This window comes from Podarcis filfolensis, assembly GCF_964270895.1.
Source record: "Podarcis filfolensis genome assembly, chromosome: 5".
NCBI classification, from domain to species: domain Eukaryota; kingdom Metazoa; phylum Chordata; class Lepidosauria; order Squamata; family Lacertidae; genus Podarcis; species Podarcis filfolensis.
In genome coordinates, this window is record NC_139608.1 from 95,202,814 (window position 1) to 95,216,624 (window position 13,811).

A 13,811-nucleotide genomic window follows, 5' to 3' on the forward strand; every position below is an offset into this window, starting at 1 on the left:
CCTTGTGCCCTCCATCTTTCCCAACATCAGGGTCTTTTCCAGGGAGTCTTCTCTTCTCATGAGGTGGCCAAAGTATTGGAGCCTCAGCTTCAGGATCTCTCCTTCCAGTGAGCACTCAGGGCTGATTTCCTTCAGAATGGATAGGTTTGATCTTCTTGCAGTCCATGGGACTCTCAAGAGTCTCCTCCAGCACCATAATTCAAAAGCATCCATTCTTCAGCGATCAGCCTTCTTTATGGTCCAGCTTTCACTTCCATACATATCTACTAGGAAAACCATAGCTTTAACTATACGGACCTTTGTTGGCAAGGTGATGTCTCTGCTTTTTAAGATGTTGTCTAGGTTTTCATTGCTTTTATATATATTTAAAAATACAGTGAATGAATGCAATTGAGATTTACTGGTTTTTCTGTTTCCTTTAGACGCACTAGACGACAAGATATCCGAAATGGTGATCCTCTGACTCACTGCTCTGACTTACAGCATCATGGTAAGATGGTTGATCATTACGTGATCCATACTCAGCCAAAGGAAAGGGTCAGGAATGGAACCAGAGCAAATCTATTCCTCTTTACCTCTAGGAAAACAAGCATAACAGCCTTCAATGTATGCTTACTTGGAAGTCTAGCCCACTGAGTTCAAAAGGGTTTGCTCTCAAGCAGTGCTTTTTTCTGGGGGGACGCAGGGGTACGCATACCCCTAAACATTTTGTGAATCTTTATACTTTTGTCCATTTATTGTATTTATTTTTCCCCGATCTGAACTATAAAATGGTGATTTTCTTGAGTAAAAATGAGAGTACCCGGTGCCGGATTTACGTATAAACTAAACAAGTTATAGCTTAGGGCCCCACTCTGTTGGGGGCCCCAAAAAAATTTAAAGGGGGAAAAAACTGGATGTACATTTCTAAAATATAAGATAAAAAACAAATAAAATAAAACCTACACACAGCAGGAGTGGCAAATGGCTTTAGATACCTATTAGGTCCATAAACTACCATATAGCATATATTCAACACAAAAATCAGCGGCAATTTGTTGTTGACAAAGGACAGCTGGACATATAAAGGGCCCCATTACCTTCAGAAGCTCAGGGCCTCATTAAACCTAAATCCAGCCCTGAGAGTACCCATAAACATTTTTTTTAGAAAAAAAAAGCCCTGCTCTCAAGTAAATGTGTGTACAATTGTAGCCTAAAGCTGCAGTGCTTTGATTGCAATGGCTGCACTGCAGGGGGCTGGATTAGATGACCTCAGGGTCCCTTCCAACTCTACAATTCTATGATACTATGATACACTTATGTAGGAATAACTCCTATTGAAGATGAAGAATTTGCTTCTGAGTAGAAACACTTACCAGTACTATTGCGCTGTAAGTAAGTGTAAGTGCCCTAATATACACCTTACTAAATTTTTGCTCATTCATTTTACTAATAAACTCCCCCCCCCCGCAAGCTTTCCCCTAATACATGCAATTTTTTACGTATCTTTTGGTTAATAAATGCAAACTGGATGGGGTTGCATTACAATGTGGAGAAATGTTTTATGTTTACTTAGGAGTAGGTACATTCAGTTGCTGCAGTTCTATGCATATCTGGGAACATGCCCCACTGAATTCAGTGAGACTTACTTCCAAGTAAACATGCTGGTTATGGACCTCTGCTTTATTCAGTTGCCTTAGTTATAGGCCGATAGTACAAAAATCTTGTAATTTGTTAAAGTAGTATAACCATAGTATTATAGCCCCAAAGCCAGAGTTTTTCACCTTTTTATGGCTGGAGTATTAATAATTTCCATAAATGTTTTGTGAATTTTCTTCACGGGGCCAAAATGCTGTCCTGACTGCTCAGGATGTTGCTTTAGAGCTGCCTGATTTCTGCATTATTAAGGAGTTAGGCTGATTTGCAGCCCATGAGGAGGAAATGATTTCTAGGCAGTTCATTATGTTCAGCCATAACACTGACTTTAAAATGAGCCCCACTGCCTGATGGAAAACTAGGAAGTGGCAAAGTTCCTCCACGTGCTTTGCCTGCAGAAGGAAGGTCATAGAATCAACTCCTGGCAACTCCAGTGAAAAGGAGGCAAGGATGGGAAAGATCTCTGCATGAAATCTTGGAGTGATGCTGCTCTTCTGAGAGGGCGTTTCTGGGCTGCATAGGACAGTGGCCCAACCAGGCATTGAAAGAGGCATTGCATGTCTGTAGGCTCTGTTGATGCCAGCCTCTACAATGCATGTTGAACTTGCACCCTTCGTATCTGCAAAGGGTGGGGGACTGAATGATGCAGTCAGGCCTTCCTCTCCGGAGGAAGAAATGCCCTTGTCCACCACCTTACAAGGAAGATGGTCCCCTCAGAAACGAGCTTGCTTGGCACCAAGCCATATACAACAGTCATACCTCAGGTTAAATACGCTTTGAGTTGAGCACGTTCGAGTTGCACTCCGCGGCAACCCGGAAGTAACGGAGCGCGTTACTTCCGGGTTTCTCCGCTTACGCATGCGCAGACGCTCAAAATTAAGTCACGCACATGCGCAGAAACGGCGAAAAGCGATGCGCGCGTGTGCAGACATGCCATCACTAGATACATTTACCTCGAGATGCAAACGGGGCTCCGGAATGGATCTCGTTTGTATCTAGAGGCATCACTGTAATAATAATTTATTTATACCCCGCCCTCCCCAGCCAAGACCGGGCTCAGGGCAGCTAACAACCAATAATAAAAACAAGTTGATTAAAATACAATTTTAAAAAAAGAAGAAGATTAAAATACAACATTAAAACATTAAGATGCAGCCTCTTCACAGGAAGAGAAAGGAAAAAGAAAGAGGGGGAGGGAATCAAACTGATTCTAAGCCAAAGGCCAGGCGGAACAACTCTGTCTTGCAGGCCCTGCGGAAAGAAATCAGATCCCGCAGGGCCCTGGTCTCATGAGACAGAGCGTTCCACCAGGCCGGGGCCAGTGTTGAAAAGGCCCTGGCTCTGGTTGAGGCTAATCTAACTTCCTTAGGACCTGGGACCTCTAGGGTGTTGCTATTTATGGACCTTAAGGTCCTCCGTGGGGCATACCGGGAAAGGCGGTCCCATAGGTACAAGGATCCTAGGCCGTATAAAATCACTTACAGCGCAGTTCTGTGCTCGCCTACTCAGAAGTAAGTCCACTGAATTCAATGAGGAAAGTGAGCCTAGAGGATTGCAGCCTAACTGGGACGACTTGGTTAAACCAACCAGCAACCTTGTGTTGGTTCCACAGTTGTTCACTCTGGTTAGTTGATTGATAGCTGCTTGCCTCTCTTCATTTTGCTTGTATTGGGGCAGTTAAATAGCACTATAAAGTATATGGTTATTGATTTAAAATTCCCAGGACATGCACAGGATGGGACATAAACCATTTTTCCCAGTCTGCCAATTATTCACATTCCAGTACAGTACAGGAGTGGAAAATACAGCTTTTGATCTTATGCAGCACTGCCCCCTACTGGAGAGATGCAGCTATTCCTGGTTTTATGCTATACATAGAGTCTCATTAGATAATCCTTCATGTGCAGGCAATAGAAAAAAAGTGAGACAGATACAGGATAGATATGTTCTTTGTTGTTGTTTAGTCGTGTCCGACTCTTCGTGACCCCATGGACCAGAGCACGCCAGGCACTCCTGTCTTCCACTGCCTCCCACAGTTTGGTCAAACTCATGTTAGTGGCTTTGAGAACACTGTCCAACCATCTCGTCCTCTGCCATCCCCTTCTCCTTGCGCCCTCCATCTTTCCCAACATCAGGGTCTTTTCCAGGGTGTCTTCTCTTCTCATGAGATGGCCAAAGTCTTGGAGCCTCAGCTTCAGGATCTGTCCTTGCAGTGAGCACTCAGGGCTGATTTCCTTCAGAATGGATAGGTTTGATCTTCTTGCAGTCCATGGGACTCTCAAGAGTCTCCTCCAGCACCACAGATATAGATTGTGGCTTATGTCTTGCTCACACCACTTCCCAAACCAAGAGAGGGAGCACACTGGATGCAGAGTAAACAGGAATGGGTAGACAGCCAGGCCCTGGACACAATATTTTCAAAGCACGCTTGAAGCACACTTCCCACCCACTCAAAGAAATCTGGTCACTGTAGTTTATCCACCACAAAGTCACAGTTCCCTGCAACCCTTAACAAACTATTGGGCCCATAATTCTTAGAGGGAGAGAATGTGCTCTGGATGTGCTTTAAAGTTGTAGTGTGTACACAGCCCAATAAGACTCTGTTCTGCTGCCATTAGAAATAAAGTTTTATGTGTTGATGTTCATTCCAAATCCCTACACAATGCTTCTCAAGTAGAACAATTTCAAAGATGAAACTCAAAAGTCGCTCTGCTCATCCCCCTGTTGAGGGAGTATTCCATTTACTTGCTAGGAATCAAGTTATCACAACCCAAAGAGAAAAGAAAACCGGAACAATTCATTTCTTATTGATTTGGTGTCTGTTGACGACTTGATATTTCATTTTTACAAGCTGGGTGGCAATAATTCATTTTATTCACCCCCAACACACACTTGCATCTGGATGGCTGCATGTCGTTAATGTACGATTCCTGTGTCAACATCAGAGCACCTGGCCTGCCAGCTTTTTTCCTTTTGGCACCACAGTTTAGCAAACAGCTTTTTGTTTGCTAGATTAGTGCACAGCCAACATGAAGTCAAACAAGACTTGACAATGGATTACACTGCAAGAGGCTCTTAGCCACATATCCCTCATTTCTAGAACAAACAAACAAAAATGGGGTTCTGTAGAGTCTGAACCTCAAGCAACGCCCGCCCCCCACCAAAAAGACCAATCTTAATCAAAGTAAACTTGCACGATCTAAACACCCTTGGGCATTGCTGTGGGCTGTGTTGCCCATTGCAGCACAAAAAATGTTCAGCAATCCCATGACACACTTTAGAGCAATCCATTTATTTTCCTGGGCTCTCGTCTAACAATGTCCCTCTGTGGCAGCCTAAGAGCCATGAGCAGAGGGGAAATGAACATTAACACCTTTTCAAAATGTTTGCCCAAGAGGGCTAGTATTGTGGACTCAGAAGCAGTTTTCATGCTTTAGCAAATGGAGGTAATTTTCCTGCTTCTTGGGCAACCTATTTCACAAGTAGAAAAACATACAGCATGCGGTGTAAAACAGCCTTTCTGTTTTTGCTTATCCTGTCTTGTGTATTTGCTCCCAATAGTTATTTGGCCATTGCAATTTAAATCCCATTTTAAAAGGAGGGGGGCGGTTAAAATGAAGTCTTGAAATCTTAGACCTTAATGCCTTTGTGGTGCTGCAGCAGAAGCAACTGCCATATAAATCCAAAGGAAAGCCAACATTTCTTGCAAATTGATGGATAACTTGAAAACAATGTTGTTACAAAAAGGAAGTAATTTATTTCACTTTCTTTCACTCGTCCGCAAGGTCTGGTTTATTAGGCTTGTTATGTTTCCATAAATTATTACGGCTTACAAGAGGAAATGATTAATTGAATAATGTTTCCACAAAAACAAGATTTCTGGTCATTAACAGCTGCAGCAGCAAACTGCAGTGCCGTATAACCTAAACACACTTCGGTATTTTATTTTATTTTTGAAAGCCTTACATTTTATGGCTTTATGTTGAAGTAGATCATAGACCTCTTGAGGCACAATTAGATCTTCTGACACCACACCCAAACTATTGAAAACTTGTTCACCCATTTGAAAAATATCTCATATTTTAAGCCAATGAAATGAAGCTAAGGGATAAAGTGAGTCAACTTGTGCCATGAATTAATATATTTGTTTTTAAAAATCTTTGTCATATAATAATTAATAAATGCCCAATCATGTGGGGTTTTTTGGTTTTTTTAAAATAATTGACTCCCATTTAAGAAAAGAGCACGCTTAGGACTAGTGCAGTCATTCCTGAGGGTTTAGTAATACATAAATGAGTTAAAATATCCTATGGGATCATGCACTCCCTCCCCTCTCCCTTCTGGGAAACAAATTCTGGAAGGTCAGGGCTGGACCATGTCAGCCTGAGGTGACCCAAAACCAGAAGCTCAGTGACAAGCCAATAGCTGGGCCTAAAGAACGAGTCAGGACTGAAGAAGAGGCAAGACCAGGAAGCTACAGAGGCTGTGGACATTTTGTCTTTTCCCCTGGCTCCAGTCTACTCCCACTGCTGGCTCAGGATTTGGTCTACACATGACATTTCCCTGTTGTTTATTGAGGAATACTACTGTTTTAGGTGGTTTCCCTCAAACCAGCTTCAACCCAAAAGGGAAACTCAAGCCATGTTCCGTTAAGCCAAGGTGTGTACATTTGAGACAGTCGCTGTCCATGCACAGGTGACAACTGGAGAGGTTTCAAGGGTGGGGAAGCCAAGCAGGTAATGTGCATCAGGTGGAGACACCCCCAACTCTGGCGTACACACCAGCAGCAGGCTAATGCAACTTGAAATGTAGATGGGGAAACAGCATTGCTGTGTTTTGAACTGCTAATCTGTACATATCCTGAGTCAGGCTGTCAGTTCCATATCACTCTGTATCACCTGCTCTGATCTGCAGTGGCTTTCCAGGGTTTGAGGTGGCTGTCTCTCTCAGACCTACCTGGAGATGTCTGGGACTGAACGTAGGAGCTTGCGCTTGCCAAGCTGTCCCACTGTGCTGCAGCCCTTCTCCAAAGACAGGGACGCACCAGATGTCTTCATTGGTCAAGAAAGTCTCAGTTGGACCAGGAAGCCCTTTCTACTCCTTTCTGCCCAGAAGGGTGCAGCTGCCAGCCTGGGTGGGCAGAGTCGATCCAGGGCTTGACGTTCAGTTCTAGTAACATTCAGATGTCCTTGTTTTTCCTTCCATGTTCCCTGCAGATAATCCAAGTGGACATGGGCTGGAAGAGAAGATCATCTACGGAGTGGAGAACAGCAGCACGTTCCTGGAATGCAGCCCCAAATCTCAGCGTGCTCTGGTCTATTGGCAATTCCAGAAGCAAAACGATGACCGAAAGGAAGAGGTATGGGCTCTTGAAAGTGCATCCCAGGACTTTCTGGTTCAAAAGCGTGTTCAGTCTCTCTGGCCGAGTTCTCAAGAATCTGGGACACGTGGGTCTCAGCTGTACCACTTCAGGATTGTAGCAGCAGGACTCACATGATAAAATGTTCCAGCTTACTACAACAACAACACCCCTCCCCCCCAAAAAAACCCCCTCTACATAGATGAAATGTCAGGGAGAAAGGCTATAGCCTAGCTTTCTCCCTGACCTGTTGCTGGGCCCTTTACAAAATAAATAAAAATAAATCAAAATTCAGTTTTGTGGGGCCTCATCTTCTGTCTGAAATGACCAAGGCACAAGTTTGTAGTTTTATTCCTCCCCCCGCCCTGCTTCTTGCTCACTCCCCCCCCCCCTAAGAAAGCAGAAGAGTTGGGTGTGGAAACATCTCAAAGAAATTGGGCTGCTTCCAAACCTGCCAGTTTTAGGAGTGACTGTGGAGGCATTTGGGAGGTGGCAGCTTCTATATCCCTGCCGCAAGGCCCAATATTTACCTCATAAGGAACAGTGATTAGATGGGCACCAGCTTTAAGATGTCTAGGGAGCCAGACTCTCCCATCCTTATGAGGTAAATAGCTTGAGCTCAGGGCCTCAGCTGCTGTGCTAAACCCACTGTTAGTGTAAGCTCTTAAAATTCCTCCATGGTTGTCATTTGTTTTTTGCTTCCATGATGATCTTCACTTCAGGAGCTCAAAGCAATGTCTTTCCCGTATCCTCAATCTGCGCCATCTTTGCACCTTGCAGCAGCAGCAACAAAGAGGCCCTGAGACCCTCACGAGGATGCTTAGCTTCTGAAGTAATCCCCATGGAAACAAAAAGCTTTCCTGGCCGTTATAGACGGAAATGGTTAAGTGAGGAGTTTGGTGTCTCCGCTCCTGCCCTTGCACAGTTACCTATATAATAATATGGTTGTGCTTTTCATTTCCCCAGGTGCTCTGGGGGATTAGTAGGAATGTAGACATCCTACAAGTCTGGAAGGCCACTTCATCACCTCATTTTTAACAGAATAACCTTTCCCCTGCTGGCTAGACGCCACCTGAGGGTGGGGGAGAGGAAAGAAAGAAAGAAAGAAAGAAAGAAAGAAAGAAAGAAAGAAAGAAAGAAAGAAAGAAAGTTAAATGTTATTTTGCATGAAGAATCCAAGGGACATATTTTATTCACAGCTAGAGGTTTTGTATAGTTAAGTTTCTAAATCTCATTATTTGAGGATTGGATGTCCCCCCCCCCAAAAAAAGGGGGTAGGAAGAATAGAGCATGCTCTATAAGACCCGTCATGGTATGAAATAGCATCTGGCATTTGCCCTTCTTTAGCCACATGGATAAAGTTGGTGGATTTTATCATTTGGGCAATCCTTCACATGTTCACTCAGAATCGTGCTTACTGGGTTAAGTGGGACTTACTCTCAGGTAAGTGTACACAGGACTGCAGCCAGTGTATGTGCCTGTGTATGTATTATTTATAAATGTACACACACACACACACACACACACCTTTGGCAAAGAAATGGAAGATGGCAGGCAGGTATCTCCACTAGTCCGTGTCTCCCAAAATGATCTCTGGCCAGGTACCATTACTACATAAGCTGTGGCTGAAAAGTTCTTTTGTTTCTTCATTGGCAGTGGGGAGGTGGGAGACATGGTTTCACTTAGAGACCTAGATTTGGCCCAGAGGCCTCCAGCTCCTGCCCCACATCTCCTAAGCTCCGATTAAACTTTTGAAGTGGGAAGCTGCATGCATGCAGGTCTCTTTCACTGCCCTGATTCCCATAGATTCATTTTTGTAGTCATTTGAAATGCTAACCTTTTTCCTGCCCTATAACATTATTTTCTCCATTTCTGAACACTGTAACATGCAACGAGGTGTGCTGGAAATTCCATTTCAGGGCAAACAGCCTCATAATATGCTTGGTTGTTTTACCGAGTTCTTGACTGGTTTCAGAGAGCATGGTGTTTATCATATTTGGATCCCCATTCCTTCCAAAAAACCTTAGAGTAGCATTCTGTTTTTATATCAAAGCACCTTCAGTAAAGGTAAAGGTAAAGGGACCCCTGAACATTAGGTCCAGTCGTGACCGACTCTGGGGTTGCGATGCTCATCTCGCTTTACTGGCCGAGGGAGCTGGCATACAGCTTCGGTCATGCGGCCAGCATGACTAAGCCGCTTCTGGCGAACCAGAGCAGTGCACGAAAACGCCGTTTACCTTCCCGCCGGAGCGGTACCTATTTATCTACTTCCACTTTGACGTGCTTTCGAACTGCTAGGTTGGCAGGAGCAGGGACCGAGCAACGGGAGCTCACCCCGTCGCGGGGATTCGAACCGCCGTCCTTCTGATCGGCAGGTCCTAGGCTCTGTGGTTTAACCCACAGTGCCACCCGCGCCCCCCTCTGTTAGGTAGTTGAGGCTAAATCACCTAAAGTCTTGTTCAGTGAGCTTCATGGCTAAGTACAGTTTCAAATCCTGGTCCTCTGCTATCCAAGTGTACTACGCGATGCTGGCACACAGTGTTGAGGCTTTGTGAGTGAGCCGCAGAGGACTATTGAGAACAGTGACCCCTTTCTTTGCCTCCTTGACAGATCAAAGTAGATGATCGCCTGATCCGGACAGAGCAAGGTCTACTGCTGCGGAGCTTGCAGCGGAAGGACTCAGGCATTTACTTCTGCCACGCTGTGGAGCATGGCTTCATGCAAACTCTTCTCAAGGTGACCCTGGAGATCATCGACACGGAACACCTTGAAGAGCTGCTTCATAAAGAGGAAGAAGGAGATACCTCCAAGATCAAGGAAGCTTCTAACAGCATGACCCCAAGCCAGAAGGTCTGGTACAGGGACTTCATGCAGCTCATCAACCACCCCAACCTCAACACCATGGATGAGTTTTGTGAGCAGGTGTGGAAAAGGGACCGCAAACAACGGCGCCAGAGGCCCGCCAATGCCCAGGTGAACACAAACAAGTGGAAGCATCTACAAGAGAACAAGAAAGGCAGGAATAGGAGGACCCATGAGTTTGAGAGGGCGCCACGGAGTGTCTGAGCTACAGTTACCTCTAGGAACTTCATCCAAGTAGAAACTTGCATAGACAAGATAACTGGAAATAAAATGCAATATACGTGAACTTTCCCCATGGCATTTTATGTGGATGTTTACAAAGAGCTAGGAGGCTCAAACAATTTCCATCTTGTTTGAAATGAACCCAGTTTGTTTGTTTAAAAAAACACAAACCACTGACCCTCTACTCTCCAGCATTTTGGGGACATAAGCTTGTTCCGAAACTAACTTATTGTTTCATGGGATCTGCAGCAAGGCTGTCTCGGCAATCCCCTTTGGACTTGAGGTATAAAAGTGTCACCTGCCATTCTGCCATTTTGCAAAGGAAAAAAAGAGGGGGGTGCAGAACAGCTCTCATCAGCCATGCTAATTTTCCTGAACTTAACTAAAAACTTGCATGGACCTTTATCCAGCTGATGAACACCTTCCCACTTGGTTGTACACATGACTGTTTTTTGTCCCCCCCCCCTTTCTGGTCTACAAGTCCTCTTGTTTAGATATGTACTGGAAGAAGGAAATCAATACTGTGCTTGATTGCTTACTGAAGTCGGAGCGCCATGAACCATTAATTATCTGAAGCAGCAGCAAGTGGAACATTCTGACCTACTACTGATGACACCCCTAACCTTTGACCTAAAGATGTATTTTATTAAAACAATTATTTAAATGTACCACAACCAATATGCAGTCAAAGATAGCTCTTGGTGGGTGGGTGGGGGAGGAAATAGAATAGGCTTTTGTCTGACAATACTCTAATATTCTAATTTTTAATTATTTTAAATAGGGAAAACAAAGGTTTCTGTTGCTCAATTTTAAATGTCTGTTATCAAACATTTGTTCAACACAGTCAGCAAACTCAGCTCCTTGCCAGACATTCTCTATGATGAGTAACTTCCAACCTGATTTATCCTTCCAAACCAAGTTTTTTTCTGGCAAAAGAGTCTGTATTGCATGGACAGATTTTCTTTTTTTCCCTCCCTAATTGTTCAGTATGAAAGACTTCAGCTTGTATAATACTTTGATACAAACAGAAATGGATTGAAGCAATGAAGGGAAACTTGGTTGACTTAAGCTGTATATTTTATTTTTAATTTCAAAAGACTGTGAATAGCATTAAAATATCTCCTCTGCTCATGACCTCATTATGTGGATGGCAAAAACTCAACACTATAAGATGCAGAATCTATCTGACCTGCTCATACAGTCAATGTCGTGGTTTTCAGATGGCATTCTGGCAGTGCCTGTAATTCTTTGGAGATGTCTAGGGTGTCTCAATGAGAAGAGCTGCACCTGGGTAATATTGGGTATGTATGACACAGAAAGCAAGCATGAAGCCTAACAGACTTGGGCCAGGTTGTTGTGTGGACAACACAAATTGGAACATGCCCCAGAATCTCTTTGATGCAACAGAGCCTCCAGGGCATTCAAGTTGATGTGAAAATAATGCCCCAAAAGTAGAAGGTCTGAAAACTGCTGATTAGCAGAGTGTTGACCTTTATCCAGAGAATAACAGGGGTAGCAAAAGACTGTGTACACACACACACACACACACACACACACACAATCCCACACAGATATATGCAGTACAGAATGCACTCACTTAAAAGTAGAATGGATTTTGCAATATTTCATTATTGGGTATCCCAGTTTAGTTATCCCTACTGGTATCGGCAAACTTATTTCCATGGGCAAATTTGTGCCATCTACATCCAGCTTTTGCATTCCCAGAATTTCCAACTAGCCGTGGTTTTACATTAGGAACGATATAATAGTCCAGCAGCACCTTAAAGCCTAGCAAATGCAATATTGTATAAACTGTCATGGCTTACCAAGAATGGTGCATCTGATGAAAAAAGATTCCAGCCCAAGGCAGCTTACACCACAATAAATTTGACGGTTGCTAAGGTGCTAGTACTGGCTCTAGGGTCTACTTTACAGGGATGTTGTGAGAACAGACAGGCTATAGAACATGTTGGCAGATTTGGAATGCTATTAGAGAAAGGAGGGTACAGCAGAGGAGAATTCAGGGTGCATAGATTATATGTAGTATGTGGGGCTATCCCACACACGAGGCAAGGTGAGGTGACCATCTCAGGTGGCAGGAGCCACAAGAGCAGCAGATCCAGCCTCCAAGGAATACATTGCCCAATGCCACTGCTACACTACCCCCTTGTAGGTCAGATCTGCTGCCTCCTGGGCAAAACCACCCCTATACTGGCTTCTGAGCAGATCGAAGGCATGGCTTGTCTCTTCCTACACCTAGGGAGGAAATGGTGGAGCTGCCCTCTGGAGTTTCCTGGGCTCTGCACCCACCTGGCGTACTTCAGAGTGGTCCCCATTCCTTCCCTCGCCTGCCCCACTCACACAATGGCCCTTCATTCCCATTTCAACCATTGGGCAAGGTTGATCTATTTAATACTGCAGAAGAAATTGTGCCCTGGCAAGCATTTTTGTTTGCCAAGTGCAGTTTTATAAATCAATACAATCCCATCAGATGGACTTTATGGCACTCCATAATCCATTTTCCCTATGACTCATAATGCAGTAAATATAAGTCTATATAACAAACACATTCTTTCACGAAGGCAATTCAAATCCTTTTGTCGCACCGCTCTTTTTTTGCTAAAATGGGTTATTTGTATTCTAATTATGCTCAATCAGTAAAGAAGTTCTCTCCCCAGTTTTAAAGAAGACATCGATTTCTATCTTCTTTGCTAACTCTTATGTTAAGTCAATTTTATTTGACTTCACTGGCATTTAAGCAAGTGCTAAAACTTTAGCACTTTCCTAGTTTTTCTGCCTGAAGCAAACAAGTCTGCACAGATATTAAACTGGAATCTGAACGTATTTGATTCAACTGAATAGAAAGTACAGGGATACCTCCAGTTTGAACTATTCAATTAATTACCTCCATAATCAGTTATTTTAGAACACGATCTTCCACTTTATCTCAGTTTTTAAAATGTTTTAAAATTGTCAACCAGCCAGCACAGAAATTGTGCACTGATGAAAGGGTCTCAGAAACTTGGTGGTGGAAGTGTAAAGGGATCACGGCCCATGGCCCCTACGTTCAACATTTGTGTCTTGCTCTAGTCAAACCTGCACCCTGAAAAAGCCAAAATGAGGCATCAGATGCACGAATGACAGTGGTGTCTTTTATCTATGTGCACATTAGAGACTGCCTAATTAGAAGAAGCGCTTTTCCACAGCCTCATGCAGCACTTGCTCTTCTGTGGGAAGAAGACACTCACCTGTGCCTCCTTTAATCCTGTTCAGCATTTCTCCTTGCTCCAAGAGCCATTCTTTAGACCTGCACAGAGATTGCTCGTGCTTTTGACACACCCATCTGTGGCCTTGTGGATTCCTTTAAAACAAAAGAAGAGCAAAGTTTCCAGGTAGACTAAAGCAGAATTCCTTTTGCTCCAGGCCATTTAACCTCTTTGTTGATGTGCAGCTAGGGAACTGGCTGCAATCATTCTGAAATTAATTTTAACGGTAAAGGTAAAGGGACCGGACCCCTGACAGTTAAGTCCAGTCGCAAACAACTCTGGGATTGCAGTGCTCATCTCGCTTTACAGGCCGAGGGAGGCAGCGTTTGTCCACTTCCGGGTCATGTGGCCAGCATGACTAAGCCGCTTCTGGCAAAGCCAGAGCAGTGCACGGAAACACCGTTTACTTTCCTGCCAGAGTGGTACCTATTTATCTACTTGCAAAGCATGCTTTCGAACTGATAGGT

General features: G+C 44.0%; 1 protein-coding gene across 1 annotated transcript in view; it reads left to right on the forward strand.

Annotated features, from left to right (window-relative positions):
• Window positions 1-11,212, forward strand: part of SEMA3A (semaphorin 3A) — a 190,413-nt gene extending 179,201 nt beyond the window's left edge. The window contains exons 15-17 of the mRNA XM_083615606.1: window positions 423-490; window positions 6,852-6,994; window positions 9,605-11,212. Of these exons, the coding sequence (XP_083471732.1) occupies window positions 423-490; window positions 6,852-6,994; window positions 9,605-10,060 (667 nt within the window). The 3' untranslated portion in view covers window positions 10,061-11,212. The remainder of the gene's footprint in view (window positions 1-422; window positions 491-6,851; window positions 6,995-9,604) is intronic.
• Window positions 11,213-13,811: the final 2,599 nt, after the last annotated feature.